Here is a 17323-nt window from a genome sequence, read left to right on the forward strand (position 1 = left end):
AAAACATATATTGTAGTGACGATTTTATTCCACAGTCAGAAATTTGACCAAAAAAGTCGTCACTTTCTGTGATAAAAGTCAAACCATATCTTTGAATGTTTTAACAAATTCATTAAAACTACATAATTTATTTCTTTATTTATAGCAGTTCCTGGGCTCGACGTAACGCTTAACGTGTTAACAGTAATGATAGATCCCTTATTGTCATGAAAATGGAAAAGATCTTCAAACGCATTTGTTCTGAATATTAAAATAGAATTAGAGTAATAAATAGTAGTAGTAGTAACGTTAATAATAGTAGTTAGTAGTAGTAGTAGTAATAGTAGTAGCAGCAGTTATAGTCTGATTGGCAGTCAATGCATTCAATCATATTTATTCATCTGTGACTTAATTTAAATCCAGTGTGATACATCACTGCAGTTTCGCCTTGACATTAGATACAATTTCATCTGACACGAAAGAAAGAACAGTATGTATGCTCCGACAGATTATTAATATAAAAAAATTAAAAATAGTTAAACGATAGATAGAGAGGGCTCTCGTACGTTAACGAGAGAATTAACATGTTCAGCAGTCATGATTCCGAATGAAAATGTATAAAGAAGGAATACATATAAATAATCTTTGTTTATTTTAGTTATTCCAAGTAAAATGTGGATTCCGTCTGAAGCGTTTACGCCATCCAAAAAATGATATGATCTCTAATCATATAATTACATTTAAACTTATAACTCCGTATATAAAAAGTAAATACTTCTGTACTCCATGCATACAATCGTACATTTGCGAGACGTTTATTTCAGAAAGTTATTTCACTGCGATCGAATCATTGTTATTGTAATGTTTGTAAAAAGAATTCTTTTTTTCTCCACCGCTAATTAGAATTTATTATGTGCGTTATAATTAAAGTGTTTTTCTCTTGCCATGTATATTTCATCGAATTCGAATCGTTTTGCGGTTTTAATATTACTAAAGGCAGTGATCAGAGCTTCGTAATGAAAAATTGTTCGATGAGCAATGAATAGGTCGACGTGATAAACAATGAAAATTCAACAGAACTTACGATTAGCGTACGAACGGGTGAAACGGTATCTTGTATTGTATGGCACGAGGTACAGATTGACTTTCGTCTCGATATTCAAATGTATTGCCGATCGAGGGTTTTTTTCTTTTGCATTTCGCATACACATACTTATGATACAAAGAAGAATCATTAAGGATGCACATGATTAGTAACAACAATTATACCGAGTACGCGGATTCTCGCTTAGCAAAGTATACAGCTGATCGCGTACGAGTCCTGGGTAATCGGATAACTCGATTTATTTACAATATATGGTCTACGTAAATTCCACACTACTGCGCTTAAACAATTAGAATGTAATCGAAACATGATTTTTCTTTTTTTTTTACTTCAATTTTCGCTTAAGCTAATTGTATAAAATTTTGCATACGCACGATCGTTTCGTAGTAAACAGAATGATTAAAGGATTAGCCTTGTGTCAGTCAAGCTTTTCGTAATTAGAGCGCGCGATGAGATATCAATCGGACTATTTCTCGCAAATGAATTATAATAATAATCATTCGTCAAGCTGTGTACGACAATGTAACACGCTAATGCAACACGTAACAAAATCCAAATGCACTGATAGTCATGAGGATACTGCAGGTGACAAATAAATAGGATGATCAAGATCTTACACGTTGATGATTAATATATAAGAGAAATGATAAGTAAAACATGATATCTACCCTACTCTCTAATCATTTTCTGCAATCGTCGAAAAATAACATGAAACACATTCTCAGTTTCACTCCTTACGCATATTTCTTTGTTATAGAGACGAGAGATTTAACTGACAAATTATTCTAAAATTCGATTCGAAGCTGGATCCGCAGAATGTCGTTAAATCTAACTAGTAAAAGTCGAATCTTGGGTATTTAATTAATTTTCTATTGCGTATAAATATATCCGATGCGAATAGACAGAAATAACGTTAAACGTTAAATTCATTCGTTCAAACAAGTTTTCTAAGGATTTTCAAATCTAAGAACATCAGGCGAACTTGTTCGATGTCAGATTTCTGGAAATTCATTTTCATGTCTATTGTAACACGAGGATTAATTGTCGTTTAGGAATAGATGTTTTAGCTTCGTAGACGTCAGTTTGATCGCTTTGCCTCAAATTTTGAACATCCATCTTTGGCACAGTATATTAATTAAGCAAAAAAAAAAATATAGATTACACCTGTATGTGTAGAAAGAAGTAAAACAAAGGACAGCGAGAATCTATGTACGTTCCATCGCTGTCGAAATACTTCGGTGCATAATGCGTTGATACACAATGAAAAAAATCTTAGCCGGCATGTATCAATTCATTATCTAAATTACATAGGAGCATGGGTACAGTACAAGTTCCCATCGGTACTGTCCTTAATTACTTAAACACGAGATATGCTCTGTCAAAATAAAGGGAACCAAAAAAAAAAAATAGTAGATAAAAATGATTAAACAAAGTGTCGGGAAATCATTTCCTAAACAAAATGAATATGAGTGTAACATTAAATTTTATGCCTAACACCTATATGCACACAGATACATACGAGTACCTAGTATCTATCTATGTACATACACGTAACATTAATAAAATGATCAATGATGAAATTCAGTTCGGTCGATACGATGTTAGCGCGATGACGACAACGTGATCCAAGTGTCTCTACCACTCACACACTGTCTTTCCACTGACTGTAAGAGAAACCGACTGCTTCACTACACTCTTTGCAATAACACTTCTGCCTATACTTCCTTCCGCACAAACCAGTGTGTACCTATCTCTTTTTTCGTCTCTCACGTTCTCGAGAACGAGAAATAATGTAAGGTGTAACAGTTTCACAATTAACAGAAGGGCAGCAATGAAACGAGCTCAGTCCCAGCTAGCGTCGGTCTCGACCTCAACCTCCTCTTCCTCCTCCTCCTCGTCCGAGAATACCGTATCGTATATATAATCTGGATCATTTAGGAACTTATTACGATTTCGTTTACTTATTCCCATTCTACGTTTCTTCGTTGTTAAGGCAAGCTCATCTTCCTCCGACCTCTCCTTACGGAATTCATAGACTAGTGGGTAAATGTGTTCGATTGCGGCCTGGACAGCGGCAACGTTCGGAGCTGCAAAATTCGTTCCTCTGCAAATTTTCATTCTCTATCCCCCGATTAATATCGAACGCTATTACAAACCTGTTACGGTAACGCTTCCTGTAGAAAATATTTTCAACGTTGCTTTCGGTTCTCTTAGTTTATACGTGACACCAGGATGCAACTCTGGCTCGTAGCTAAACACAACAAACGTTACACGAATCATGTTACAAACTGAGTGACCGCGTGTAGACGATGCCGTTGGTATACTCACTCCGCGTGCTCTTTGTGACATGATGAGAACGACGTGATTTTGATCGCGAACGGCATACAGCAAGTGCCCAATACGTTGACCACTCGGTAATTGTTGAATCGTACTTTGAACCCGAGCTTCTGAAGCGAGCGAGCAAATCGGCGAGCAGCGATCTTCGCTTGAACCTCGCTGGTCGCACCGGTACACGTTACTTTGCCAGAGGACCATATAGAAGCGGTAGTATAAGGTCTTCTTAATTTCATAGTTATCATCTGTAACATTCGTCCATATCTCGAGTGTACAGAAATCACGTCTCTATAGACGAACTTTCGAAGTTGGATACTGACTTCAACACAAAACTAACATCCTGGGTAGTTTTCTAATATCTTCAGTGTATATAGATACTCTACGTCCTCGAATTATAATTTAAATTATACAATCTGAACTAGATATTTGTTGTATACGTACATATAAGATTTTGGATAATGGATTCTATGTATGATATCAGGGAGAGTTGCTTTATTAAACCCAGAATGATAATATTTAAATAGTAACAAATGAGAGATTAAAAGTAAAAGTGTAAGCAAGCAGAAATTGTTCTGTTCACCTGCACTCTCTTTTATTAATTTTAAATACCAATATCATGTTTACAAATAAAAATATAGTACATATAATACAAGATCGAACGAAAATTAAACTTAAATCAATATAAAACACGTATAAACGTATTTACGATCGATACACAATATAAGAAACATAAAACGGAAAGAGTAGAATAATTTGGAACGTACCCCATTCTCCCTCCTATATTCCACATTAGATCCATTTAGTGCGATCTCTCTTAAATTTAGATGACACCTAACACTGAAGCTACAAACTACATTATTGATAACTATGTCCAATTCGCGAGGCTCTTGTTCAGGAGGCTCCATATAAGGTTGGATCATCTGACAATCGTATATCCTCTCAGCCTTCTCCTCTTTACATTTCCCTGAATCGTTCAACTTATTCACATCGTCTACACGGTTTATCGACGTATTCGTTAAAGTTTTCATGCCATTCTTTTGAATAGCAGTTGCCATAATATATACCTAGAAACAATAACATACAGTCATCCTCTTTCCATTGCTTTCAATCAATTTTATATTAAAATCTACATCAATGGAAATATGTTACTGAGTGTAATACCATATTTCATAGTACGATTTAAAATGTGATTATAATTGAAGATTCCATTGCTTGCTTGTTAAGCAGAGACATGAATTTCTGCTGGTACTTTTCAAAATCAATTCTGCTCAGAACTATACGATTTGATACAAAGTACAGCAGGTGAATTAACTTTAATCATAGATCTACAGATTGGGATACAATTTCAGCATCTCGTTCATTGAATGATGATAAACCTTAGAAGACTTTATAAAAGCAATAAGAGAAACCTATTTCCGATGAACACTAATTCACTCTCACGTGGAACGGTCTCCCGGGAAATAATTAATAATATCTCATATAAAATCGTTATTGATAACATTTCACATACATCGGAGGATGTACAAAGCATACGTCCTTTCGACAGTATATAAAGAAATGTTCATGTGACAAAGGGACTTCCCCAAATAATTCCTTGAAACGATCATCGACTTAATATACAATTAAAAAGTGGTGCGAGTGCGGAAACTATTTAAAGGGCAGGATCGTTCAAGGAACACGCGACGACCTCCCCGTCGAATAGGTTCGGACAAAATGTATTTTGAACGCGTCGAACAAGGTTTGAAATGATCTCACTGACGAGATACGAGGTGACTGACAGACAAAAGATGAATAGGATGATTCCTGTCTCTCGTAGCATTAAAACGATCGTGGTATTAAATGAGAAGATTGATATTTCTCGCAGCGGCAACGAGCAGGACGAAAATCGTACTCACGTGTGATTATGTTATGTGGCTCAGTTACTTTTTTAATTAAAGATAACTTCTTTGTTGACAAGTATACAAGGGGAACCGAAAGTTAGCTCAATAACCACTGCCATTGTTTTCGGCCATCTTCACTAGACTACTGGATCAAAGTCATGGACGCGGCAATGATATATAAAAGGGAGTACTCATCAATAAGATATACAATTGTTGTAATTTTTTATTCCCATCATTCTCACTACGATAAAATAATAATTCCTTTAATTTTTATCTATCCCTCGACACGTTATGCTATTTAGAAATTCTAGTTAACCACTATTCTAAGTAATTTAAATCGTACGTCTTGAACTCGACATTTAAACCTCCCTAGACTCTCGTTTCTTACTCTACAAAATTCTATTTTCTAAAAGAGGACTTCGATACTATAAATGATTTAATATTTATTCTGTATTCCTTCAAACCATTTTCAATTCGAACAATAATTGTGCAGCTGTAAGTAAGGGAGTAATAATATAGAACACACCAGGAACTTAAAAACAGATCTCGTGCAATGATTTAATTATCTTTTGCGCGATAGAACAATTCACTATTGCAAACACATATACATAGTGTATGTACAAGTGCAATAGTAAAGTACATTGTGTACAGTTTTATATACAATTCGATGAGTGTTCGATCTGATAGTAAAGTGACTGGTTTTTCCATTTGATTCAATTTTATGGGCGCATTAATTAATATTTCTCACGCAGTCTTACAGTCCGAGCCGATTCTGTTGTTAATATCATTTAATCTTATCATACGATAATGGCAAACAATGGTAAATTACTAGCGTCGAATAGATCAATAAGAAAACCGCAGTTCTGTTTGAAAATATACTTGCATCTTTGGGTTATATTTCAAATGTTTTAGAAGATAACAAGAGTGAAGGTTCGGCTGAAGTCGAGGAGGAGAATGAGAATGCGAATAATGAGAACGAAGAGCCAGAGAAAATTCTCATCATTGATCCAGACAGTGAAGTTTGTATATATTTTCAGTAAGAATCACATTTAACGAATTACATGTGAATCACACGTGTCCTTGTGTGCGTCAGGAACTTGATTTCAATCACTCGAGATTGACCAAGTTAGAGAACTTGGAACCGTTGAGGAAAATACATAGACTGTGTTTTACGTGGAATCTGATTAAGAAGATCGAGAACCTTGATACCCTTACAACTTTGGTCGAGTTGGAATTAAGGGACAATCAAATTGTTACTATAGAGAATTTGGATGCTCTCGTGAATCTGGAGTATGTAACAAGATTGTTTTTAATCGTAAACGTGAATTCAGAAGAATTTTAATAAGAAATTATTGTTTCTAGACTGCTAGACATATCTTTCAATCGAATTAAGAAAATAGAGGGTTTAGAGAACTTGGGAAACTTGCAAAAATTGTTCCTCTCGTCGAACAAGATTCAGTCAATCGAGAACGTGTCGCATTTGAAGAAGCTCACGACTCTAGAACTGGGTGATAACAAAATAAGGCAGATAGTAAATCTTGAAGGTCTTGAGAATTTAACTAGCCTGTTTCTTGGTAAAAACAAAATAACGAAAATCGAAAATCTGGAGCATCTACAGAATCTCCAGTTGTTAAGTCTCCAAAGTAATAGAATTACAAAAATAGAGAACTTGGAGGAGCTAAAGAACCTGGACCAGTTGTATATATCTGAAAATGGAATTACTTGTGTCGAAGGATTGTCGAACTGTCCAAAATTAACCACGCTGGATGTGGCAAATAATAAAATAAAAAAGATAACGAATGTCGATCATCTAGAAAACTTAGAAGAGTTATGGGTAAGAAGAGTTTTACGAATTCACGTGGATCTTACTTAACATTTTAATTCTCTCTTCAGATAAACAATAACGAGATTGAAGAATGGACAACCGTCGAGAATTTAGCGCTTAACAAGAAATTACAGACTGTTTATTTAGAACACAATCCCGTTGCCAAAGATCCAAATTACAGAAGGAAAATCAAATTATTGCTGCCATGGCTTGTCCAACTAGACGCGACACTTTGCAGATAGACAACATAATTTCTACGACGATCACTTTATAACAATATTTTGAAGTATACTGATATTGTCGCTTACGTATTTTTAGAATTGCTCAAAAAGGAATATTATTTTCAGTAAAGAGATTAGAAATATACGATCGACCTTTCGAACGAGAGAGGTGCGACAGAATTACATTTCGATAAAGAGTGCATTCCCCTTTTTTACATTTTACACTTTACAATTTACCGATAATTACGTGAATGGCAAAGTTACATTAAGTGAGAACGAAGTTCTCAAAGAATCGACACAAACACCGAGTTGTCACGTCTATTACTAATATGTCAATATTTTACGACGAACTTCTATAATTTTAAATCGAAACCTGATCCGTTCCCCCTGTCTCTGCATAATTTTATCTGACAATAGTTAAATTGAGGATATCTTTTTATCTTTCGTTAAACACTCGTCAAGCAAAATAATGTAAGTAAATTGAGACACCGTTTCCTTTGCAATTGATTTTATATGCGAATATTCTCTTCCATTATATACATAGCGTTACACATTTGAAAATGTAATTTTATGCTTACTGATATGTACATGTGAAATATATCAAGATTATATAAATGTACTTGCTGAAGCGACTCGTACTCTTAGAGTATTTAAACATAGCAAATTTCGTTATCGCATGTTTCATTTCGTAATTACTTTCAATATAACGAAAAGTCAGGAAAGTAAAAGAAATATCAGGAAGATAATAATGAAACGCAGAGAACAATTTGCAAAACTATTTCCTGTTAATTTGGTAGGTTCTTAAATCGATTGCCTCGACTTGGTCAGGGCTAAATCTAGGTTTACGTGAGTCATCGATAGACATATTCTTTTTTCCTAGCTAACTGCATTCGACATGATTAATTACTTATTTTTTAACATCACGCGTTCTCCGAATTTGAAATCGCCACGGTGTTGGTAACGGGAACAAGTGCAATCGATGCAAAACAGTCGGACGCACAATGGGACGTTAAATACCCGACGAATCTGGCAAGTCAGGACAGATATTGCGGGGAACAATCATATTTTTAATCAAATATCTTATCATACAATACACGTCATCGCAGGACCCCGGTCTGTCAGGGAGAAACGTAATTGTTTGTCGTTTAATATGATGCAGTCATAGTTGTATTTTTGTGTAAAGGAGTAGAATAGATGTAACATACATATATACGCGCGATAAGAGAAAATAGGCATGGGATTGGTGGGAACAGGATAAAAGTGGAAGGTGATTGGCCAGCGTGATAATCCAGGTTATACATATAGTTCGGCGAAGCACGCATGAATTGAGTGTGACGTCACCGTCAGTGTTCGCGGTCGGCCATTTTGTGAGTGTGTGCTGGATCGAGATATTTGTGTTAACAAGCGTTTCCAGTAAAACCGAATGATTTAGTTCACAAGACGGACTCGTTTTACTTTTATTACATGTGCTAAGAGTGCGGGTTGTCCGTAAACCTCACATTGATCCGTACGATGGAGGAAAAAGCATCGTTGAAGGAGCTTGACCAGTGGATAGGACAATTAAACGACTGCCAACAACTAACAGAAAGCCAAGTAAAATCTCTGTGCGAGAAGGTATTCTATCCGTTGAACTTCGTTTACCATTACGATTTTTCTAACCGTCTCAATAAACCGGACAGGTCTACGCCTTTCCCTTAATTAATCCCGTCGGCTCGTATCACCATCTGCTTTTTATTCGTTGTATACCTCTTACCGAACTATCGAGCATGATTGACGTGTCATTACAAACTTCATCGTGATACGTTTGAATATCTTATTGCATGTCGTAGAAAAAAAGGTATCGATAATTCGTGTTCGACGATCTCGTTACGTTCGTAACGCTTGCAACAATTCGACGTGCGATCTGCCCCGATCACGATCGGACGCTACGTAAACTCGTCCTCTCGTTACCGTTCAACCATCAACTAGAATCTGTTCGTTCTTTGAAAAATCTAGCAAACTTGTCAAATCGTTACTTAGACGATCCTATTTTTATCTTCCGTACGAGGCACCTTCCGGCACGTAACGGGATGCATTTCGATTAATTCTCACTTTGTTTGATATATCCGAAACACCTGTAATGTTACGTTAGAGTTATATCATTCGGCCGCTTCCTTTTTCGAAATACATAGACGCTCGTGCAACCAGTAAATGCTAAATTCTAACTAAACAAGATCGATCAACGTATTATCTAAGATATGCCTTTTTACGATTATGATATCCAGTAATTAAAATTAAATATCTAAAAATAAGTGCACATCCGGTATAAAAATGATCACGATAAACATTAATGTTATCTACGATGCTCGCAGCTAGACTAATTATTCGTCTTCATATATTCATAAATATTTTGTTTGCGATTTTGATTATGATTAATCAAGTGTCATATGATTTATTAAAAATATCTCATGGTTCAAACAAAAGGTCATAATTTTAATCTTATTTTCTGATGTATCGATTGTTTATGGTATTATTTATCGTTCTGTTCATTTGAATATCATTGCCATTGATAGAAATATTTTTATCTCTCATGCAAATCTCACTAATCAACAGTGTTATCATTTTATGATTCATCTGAGATATCCAGTATTACATCTGTTATCTCCCTCTCTTTAGTCACTGTAAATTCATATTCCTTTATTCCTTTCTCTTCCGTTCCTCGCGAGAAGAAACAGAAGCATGAGAACGAAAAGAAGAGCCATGTACATTTCATCTTACAATTAAATCCTAGCCCTAACAAATATTCCTCAATCTGAAATTTATGTATCCAAGAACTCCATCGATATCTGTTAGAAAAATCTAAAGAGAAACGTCCCGACGTCGTTGTACATGATAGCTGATTCTCCTTTTCAGGCAAAAGAAATCTTAGCTAAAGAATCGAACGTACAAGAAGTAAAATGTCCTGTAACAGTATGTGGAGACGTTCACGGGCAGTTCCATGATCTGATGGAACTGTTCAGAATAGGAGGCAAATCTCCAGATACAAATTATCTTTTTATGGGCGACTATGTAGACCGTGGCTATTATTCAGTTGAAACTGTTACTTTGCTTGTCGCGTTGAAGGTAAAGTTTTTGCAACAGATGTATGTAATTAGTTTCTTATTAGGATACATACACGTTGTGTTGATCGAGTGCTTAGTTGACCTCACGGTCTCCCAGTGTCATTTATCCAATAAAATGTTGGCCCGATAGGTCAGGTACCGAGAAAGAATAACTATTCTGCGCGGCAATCACGAATCCAGACAAATTACACAAGTATATGGATTTTACGATGAATGTTTACGTAAATACGGGAACGCCAACGTATGGAAATTTTTCACGGATTTGTTTGACTATTTGCCGCTGACTGCGTTGGTGGACGGTCAGATATTCTGTTTACACGGTGGTTTGTCACCATCGATCGACACTTTAGATCACATACGTGCCCTCGACCGTCTTCAGGAAGTACCGCACGAGGTCAGTTTTCTGTCACTGTTTTCGAACAGAAATTGTGAACGTATGAAACATCGTTCGTGCCGTTACAGGGACCCATGTGCGATCTCTTGTGGTCAGATCCGGACGACAGAGGAGGATGGGGCATCTCTCCTCGCGGGGCAGGGTACACTTTTGGACAGGATATTTCAGAGACTTTCAATCATTCTAATGGCCTGACATTAGTGTCACGAGCGCATCAATTAGTTATGGAGGGTTACAATTGGTATATTTATTCAAATTTTCTCACTTATCGTCTACCCTATTTCTGCATAGCGTTCTTTCTTCGTTACGAGCATTATTGCCTCTCGTTGCATCTGTTCGTCTTCGTCGTTACAGGTGTCACGATCGTAACGTCGTAACTATATTCTCAGCACCCAATTACTGCTATCGCTGTGGAAATCAAGCTGCGATCATGGAATTAGACGATGCTTTAAAATATTCGTTGTAAGTTTCTATCAATCGAATCACGGACAGAGATCTCGTAAACGGGAATAATTACTTTCTCGGTGTTTTCAGCCTTCAGTTCGACCCAGCTCCGAGACGCGGTGAGCCACACGTTACCAGGCGGACACCAGACTACTTCTTGTAAAGAGGCAAACCCCAGAGAATTAATTATTAAGGTAGGGGTACGGAAAACTGATTCAGGCTTTATAGCGATGCCACTGAACATAATTTATGATAGAACATCAATAAAAGTGTGAGGTTCCAGCTATCTTTACACATTACATTATAGTCTCAAGTATTATATCATGACTCACTTTGTGGTGTCTTGTTAAGAGACGGAACACACACACACACGTACACAGAGAGAGACACGTACACCCGCGTATTCTGCGTGTGTGCGACACGCCATTACATGTAGACACAACATTAATTGTATACAAATAGAAAAGAGGAAACAAACAATAATGTACACACGTACCGATTAAAATTCACGTATAGCATTGAGTTCTACAACTTTCATTGTATCGCTTGTATTTTTCTTATCCAGAAAGAAACGAAACGGGAGAAACGAATCGAACGTTAACACTTACATGGATCGAACGTAAAAAAACACCTAGCGTGAACAAAAATGTCTCGTGGTATCGTTTCGAGACCTCGAGCAACGAGGAAGCTCTGTTGTATTCACGAACAAGATCAATCGTTGCTCGATAACGAAAACGATATCGTTGCCCGAGGTTTCAACGGGGTACACCAGACAATGATCGTATAATTTATATTTAAGAGAGTGTCACATATATTCGTGTGAATGGAGCATGCAATGTTCCACCTGGAGGAAATCTGAGGAGGGTTGATGCAACAGTAGATTCGGCATACGGGAATTGTGCCATATAAACACGAATTCGATTAAATTGTTTAGCGAATTTCTTTACCGAACGGTTATAGCGTATAGCATTACACATAACACTTCATCAGAATCATAACAGTTAATAATTTCGCTCGTCTTTACTAATACGATGTTTTAACAATAAGATACCGAACAGACACAGACACAGACACACACGATTCTTATAAGTAATATTTTTATAACCGTCATGAGAAAAAAAAAATGATTTAGTGCAGGCTCAGCAGTAATTTCCATTCCTTCTCATATATTTTATTCCAGTTACGTTCGTCGCTTATTTTTTATTTCTTGAGACCCGCGCGCGTAGACACAGTTTTTAAATGTTTATATCATTATACAAGATACACGATCACGTCTAAGGTTTTATAATTTAAGAATAAAACGGAGTAGAGGGGATATCCGGGGGGTGAGAGTAGGAGCGAGACTTTTGCATCAATCCTGTGAAAACTTCCTGAGTGAAACAACACACACTTTATACTGAATGAATTCATGCATTCACGATCATTAAATTGAAAGTTAATTGCTTGTGAACCTACCGACGACTTTTTTACTAATTAAATAGATATAAAATGATGCTTCTGGTAAATAAACATGTGTAATGCAAGTTAAATGAATTAAATGTGTTGTGTCAAATCATTCATAATCGTGGAACATACACAGGAGACAGGACACTGTATACAACGATGTATCCGCGGGATACATCGTTCCCTAGGAGTAAGGCATATAATTTGAATATACGCATAATGAAACGATACAGTAGAAGAGCAATAAAGCGATGAAAATAAGAGAAAAAATGTATAGATGCACAGTATAGCAATTTACTAAGACTGTAAATGTAAACATAGCACACACGAACCGTAATAATTCTGGATATAGCAAATTTATTCTGCACCGTTGCAGGGGCTAAGCATTTTCTTTCTCCTCCTCATTTTGCTTTTATATGTTAAACAGGTTTTCTGAGTTACGAAGGAAATGAGGATCAAATTTCCCTACATAGAAAAATAAATGAATCGTAGTATTCTAAGAGGAACAGATGAATCCATGGTTCCGTTCTTTCCGAGAAAAATCGATAATAGGTCTTAGAATCTATATAGTTAATTTTATATCTGCTCTATTTATTATCTTCTCAAGGGATATTCACAACGGATCAAGTTCGGTATCGGTTAATAAATTTCTTAGCTCTTAAACTGTTACAATTACCTTCTCGTTTGGTGAACTCATCAGTAGACAATGTGACTTAGAGTAAAAGCACTTTCCTTTAATATTAAGAACCGCGTACGAACGTTTTACGTTTCTCTACCTATATCAATCCAATTACGGCATTGAACGTCGACGTCTACGCGTATGTATTTACCTGCAGATTCTTTTAACGTTGTTATTGAATTAGGACGCGTTTTCGTTCGAGGCTGACTCGATCAATCACCAATGCACATGCATAAATTCAAATTAAGGTCTAAAAGATAATTTATCATGTACATAAATTCAGATGAACACGATCAGATTCTACGTGTGTACATATAATTGTTATATTCATAACGCAGCCACATTGTATATATCAATTTCAAGTAATATTTTTTACAATATCTCTTTTACAACATTTTATATCGATCATAAAAGGATGGTTCAAGGAATCGTAAGTTATGTGTGTGCAATTGGTTTTCATTTTCAGTATGCTTCCCTGATTTCGAATTTTATCTATGTAACACCTCTTGAAAATGTTTAAGTTAACGAGACGTTGAGTTAAGTTGGGAATTCTGTGTTCAGACAGATATTTGCCGAGGCTGAAGACGGAACGGTATGCTATGAATCGATACATTGTCTGTCTGGAAATTAGAGAAATAAAGAAATGTTATAGCATTTCAAATCTTGTAACTTTTTTTACACGTACGACGAGCAGGATTGAATTATCGGTATTAAGATTAATGAGTATATTTAAAGAATAAGTTTTAGGACGATAAAGGTAAATCGTGTCGAATAACAATTAGAAATACTTGAAGGATATATATATAAGCGGTTGATCAAGAAATAAACATTTAAAATGAAACCAGACCACTCTTATACGATACGTATGATTATTTCATTGACCGAAACGTTTTCATTAGAAAAGAAATAATTTATTTATAAACCATTTACAGACCTGATATTACAGTGCCTAATTTTATCGTTATATACATTCTTTTACAATGTCCATCTCCATTATGAGTATCATTCGCTATGTACAAAAACGGTGTGTTTCGGGTCGATAGAATTCTAATATATTATTATCATCAACAACGATATACTATTGTATCACAACTTTCAGGTTTCTATTTTTATTTTCACGTATCTCCTACGAAAAGCGTTCCTGGAACGTTTGGTCAACGCTACATATAAAACTTATGTCTATAAATGCAATTGTTCACTCGTCGAACGTAACGATCAAAGTATACAAGGTAATCTTACGAATTATGTATAAAAAAAAAAAGAAAATGTCTGTTTCCCATACTTATAAGACTCGTGATTGCACACGTGCAATCGTTCTCGTTAAATAAATACGAAGTAGATTAGGAAAGTGAACGGCATTTCTATATATCGGAAATATAAAACTGAAACAGTATTTGTACTTGGAACAATTGTGCGAACAAATTTTAACATTAATTATATTCTACCAATTATAAGTTAAGGTATAAAAAATTGGAACATGGAAAAATATATGCGTCTCTCTCCCGAGTCAGTAAATTACAATTTCATTCCCGTGTCGAGTCTAAGTATCTGTTTCATAATCTCGTACATCGTGAAACTAACTGATACCATAGGAATGGCCCGTAAATAATTGATACTCATCCCACGATACAGACCTTTCACGATGCCGTTTTCTTTATATATAATTTTCATAGTCTTTAACATGCTAGGGCTGAAAAGAAATCAGATTATAATTAAGTATCGCGTAATAAATCATTAGCGAAACTATCTTCCTTTTATTACAACGTAGGATTTGATTTCTATTCACCTGTAGTTGTGCGCATGTGCATGATTCATCATGCCTAATTGCATTCGCCTTCTCGTGACGTCTAATGGGTAAGAAAAACTTTGAGCAACAGCGCCTGCGATACCACCGCACAATAATCTGGCTGTAGTTGTTAAAACTAGACCGCCTGTAATTATCAACGTTTCTACTTTTATCAATCGTCATTATAACGATGACTAGAACTTCGAACACATGAACAAAGAGAGATACAGAATTATCAGGCAGATATTTCGTTGCCCATTAATGCAAGTTATCAATTCTAATGGACTTGGTATAATTTTTAGCTACCACTTTGCATATGTTTTAAATAGTAAGATCTCATGTTAATCATACCAGTGTTTCTATCACATGTTTCACAAAAATAGCTCGATGCATACTTCATGCACAAATATTTAAGCTTCTCAAACGAGTAAAATGAAAATCCTGCATACGGAATCATGCCAAAAATAGTTGGCAAAAAGCCTCTATACAACGCTCGAAAACCGCCTTCCTGAAAAGTGAATTAATAAACTGTTTTAAATTCATTTTTAGAAAATACCGTTTGCGTTGACGTTTGTATTAATTATCTTAGTAAAAAAAGAATTCAAAGTTCAGGAAAACATGTTTTGCACTCGACGCATGCAATACTGAATTGCATCAGATTGATACTTTTTACAACAAATTGATAGAAAGAGACGAATTTAAGACGTTGATGCTTACATTTTTAAAAATCGAGATAGCTGCATGTATGATTCCTACGTAAATGTGTTCTCCGGTAACTTGGAAAGCGAGCCGAGCTCTAATAATGTCCAACGGGTAGGTCAATGTGACCGCTGTAACTCCAGCAGCAGATCCAGCCAAAAATTTATCAATATGATTCTGTTCGCCACAGACTTCTGCTAAATACTGAGACAAAAATGAAAGTTGTAGAATGCATAAGTTCGCCTGTCTCGTTTAACTCTTCTACCAAGGGTATATCAATCATCTCCCCTAACTATAAATTACGCAGCTGATACATTTATGCGTCTGCATACATAAATCCAAAAAAAAAATCTGTATTTCTAAGGCTCACCTTTAAACTATGAGCATTGTCTTTATATTAATAACGGTTACTTCACACTGTGGAACCATTACCCAGAACAGATTGCAATTATTTTTTAAACAGTACGAACCATTGAATTTGATTGATAATTACCTTTTTGTAAAATTCAAAGGTACTAAATTGAGTCGCAGCATATGGGAAAATTCTAATCATTTGAGCAAAGTTCCCTTTGTAAAGAGCTAAAAATCGTTCGCGGTGGATCACTTCCTTCAGTCCAGAAAACACACCTGCAACAATCACAGCTGTTTCAATGTGAATTTATACATGATCTATTAATATTTCTTCGTGGGATCTCGAATTCTCTTTACCCAAGTGTTTGTAATGTTTGTTGTGGGCCTGCAATAATATTTTTATCCTATCCAACGGGGCCACTGTCGATTTTGAACACATACCAGCGATTCCTACAGAATATTAACATTAATATTATCATTTTTTGACTATTATCGTTAAATCTAGCACGTAAAACGTTGCACGACGTAGTCTGAGAAAAAAAAGATTGTAAAACAGTTCACGAACACTGACAGTGAATTATTGAAATATTAGTAAATTTCCATGATGTTAACGAAAGCGTGTAACGTTTCACGAGGGTTGACAATCATTCATTTAACTTTAATTGTACAACAAGAAAATAGGGATAGCACTGTGCTTAAATTTAAAGTGACAGATCAACATACCACCAGCGACCAAACTTTTTAACACGACTTCATAATCCTTTTCCGACTCCATTCGATATGCCATTTCCAAACCGGTGATTTAGGTGAAATGTCAAGCGGAAAAGGTAAATCGTGCTAACCGTCACGGAAAGCCATTCCACTGGTACTGTACCATCGTGGAGCGTATAGCGTACTGTTGTCTACTAGCCGGTAACGAGGTCACTGACTTTGACACACTTTTCTTCTTACATTACGTCCGTATAAAAAATGCCAGATATTCAGGTTAGTCTAACCGGAAATACACGTACATACAATGTACATGTTTACGTAAATATATACTGTTAAAATACATTGGATCGATGGCATACTTCAAATACTTT

At 35.7% G+C, this 17323-nt stretch overlaps 4 protein-coding genes across 4 annotated transcripts; 2 read left to right on the plus strand and 2 right to left on the minus strand.

Moving 5' to 3' along the window:
* Nucleotides 1–335: 335 nt before the first annotated feature.
* Nucleotides 336–5864, minus strand: Trf2 (TATA box binding protein-related factor 2). The gene is made up of 6 exons (XM_018021473.2): nucleotides 5825–5864; nucleotides 5314–5539; nucleotides 4183–4482; nucleotides 3413–3663; nucleotides 3241–3335; nucleotides 336–3171 (listed from the first exon to the last, which is right to left on the minus strand). The coding sequence occupies exons 3-6, from the start codon at nucleotides 4471–4473 to the stop codon at nucleotides 2927–2929; spliced, it is 882 nt and encodes a 293-aa protein (XP_017876962.1). The 5' UTR covers nucleotides 4474–4482; nucleotides 5314–5539; nucleotides 5825–5864; the 3' UTR covers nucleotides 336–2926.
* A 66-nt stretch (nucleotides 5865–5930) lies between these two features.
* On the plus strand, nucleotides 5931–7972 carry LOC108623152 (protein phosphatase 1 regulatory subunit 7). The gene is made up of 5 exons (XM_018021466.2): nucleotides 5931–6118; nucleotides 6211–6317; nucleotides 6392–6588; nucleotides 6661–7132; nucleotides 7192–7972. Exons 1-5 carry the CDS (start codon nucleotides 6106–6108, stop codon nucleotides 7363–7365), a joined length of 963 nt encoding a protein of 320 aa, XP_017876955.1. The 5' UTR covers nucleotides 5931–6105; the 3' UTR covers nucleotides 7366–7972.
* Nucleotides 7973–8666: 694 nt separating this feature from the next.
* On the plus strand, nucleotides 8667–11477 carry mts (protein phosphatase 2 catalytic subunit mts). Its single transcript, XM_018021470.2, has 6 exons — nucleotides 8667–8958; nucleotides 10237–10446; nucleotides 10576–10839; nucleotides 10908–11080; nucleotides 11194–11301; nucleotides 11374–11477. The coding sequence occupies exons 1-6, from the start codon at nucleotides 8857–8859 to the stop codon at nucleotides 11444–11446; spliced, it is 930 nt and encodes a 309-aa protein (XP_017876959.1). The 5' UTR covers nucleotides 8667–8856; the 3' UTR covers nucleotides 11447–11477.
* Nucleotides 11478–14294: 2817 nt separating this feature from the next.
* On the minus strand, nucleotides 14295–17174 carry LOC108623153 (graves disease carrier protein homolog). Its single transcript, XM_018021469.2, has 7 exons — nucleotides 16965–17174; nucleotides 16599–16691; nucleotides 16384–16517; nucleotides 15909–16094; nucleotides 15543–15699; nucleotides 15192–15336; nucleotides 14295–15095 (listed from the first exon to the last, which is right to left on the minus strand). Exons 1-7 carry the CDS (start codon nucleotides 17026–17028, stop codon nucleotides 14921–14923), a joined length of 954 nt encoding a protein of 317 aa, XP_017876958.1. The 5' UTR covers nucleotides 17029–17174; the 3' UTR covers nucleotides 14295–14920.
* Nucleotides 17175–17323: the final 149 nt, after the last annotated feature.

Source organism: Ceratina calcarata, unplaced genomic scaffold (assembly GCF_001652005.2).
Source record: "Ceratina calcarata isolate Rehan_Ccalc_2016 unplaced genomic scaffold, ASM165200v1 scaffold255, whole genome shotgun sequence".
Lineage (NCBI taxonomy): Eukaryota > Metazoa > Arthropoda > Insecta > Hymenoptera > Apidae > Ceratina > Ceratina calcarata.

Coding starts and splice junctions, on each gene's coding strand:
- Trf2 (XM_018021473.2), bottom strand. CDS start 4,473: ATGGCAACTGCTATTCAAAAGAATGGCATGAAAACTTTAACGAATACG. Junction 3,336..3,412: donor TGTCACAAAGAGCACGCGGA/GTGAGTATACCA, acceptor TGTTGTGTTTAG/CTACGAGCCAGAGTTGCATC. Junction 3,172..3,240: donor AGGAAGCGTTACCGTAACAG/GTTTGTAATAGC, acceptor CGAATTTTGCAG/CTCCGAACGTTGCCGCTGTC.
- LOC108623152 (XM_018021466.2), top strand. Junction 6,589..6,660: donor GATGCTCTCGTGAATCTGGA/GTATGTAACAAG, acceptor TATTGTTTCTAG/ACTGCTAGACATATCTTTCA. Junction 7,133..7,191: donor AAAACTTAGAAGAGTTATGG/GTAAGAAGAGTT, acceptor TTCTCTCTTCAG/ATAAACAATAACGAGATTGA.
- mts (XM_018021470.2), top strand. CDS start 8,857: ATGGAGGAAAAAGCATCGTTGAAGGAGCTTGACCAGTGGATAGGACAA. Junction 8,959..10,236: donor TAAAATCTCTGTGCGAGAAG/GTATTCTATCCG, acceptor TCTCCTTTTCAG/GCAAAAGAAATCTTAGCTAA. Junction 10,447..10,575: donor CTTTGCTTGTCGCGTTGAAG/GTAAAGTTTTTG, acceptor TTGGCCCGATAG/GTCAGGTACCGAGAAAGAAT.
- LOC108623153 (XM_018021469.2), bottom strand. CDS start 17,028: ATGGCATATCGAATGGAGTCGGAAAAGGATTATGAAGTCGTGTTAAAA. Junction 16,692..16,964: donor AAAAAGTTTGGTCGCTGGTG/GTATGTTGATCT, acceptor AATATTCTGTAG/GAATCGCTGGTATGTGTTCA. Junction 15,700..15,908: donor CTATCTCGATTTTTAAAAAT/GTAAGCATCAAC, acceptor TTCACTTTTCAG/GAAGGCGGTTTTCGAGCGTT.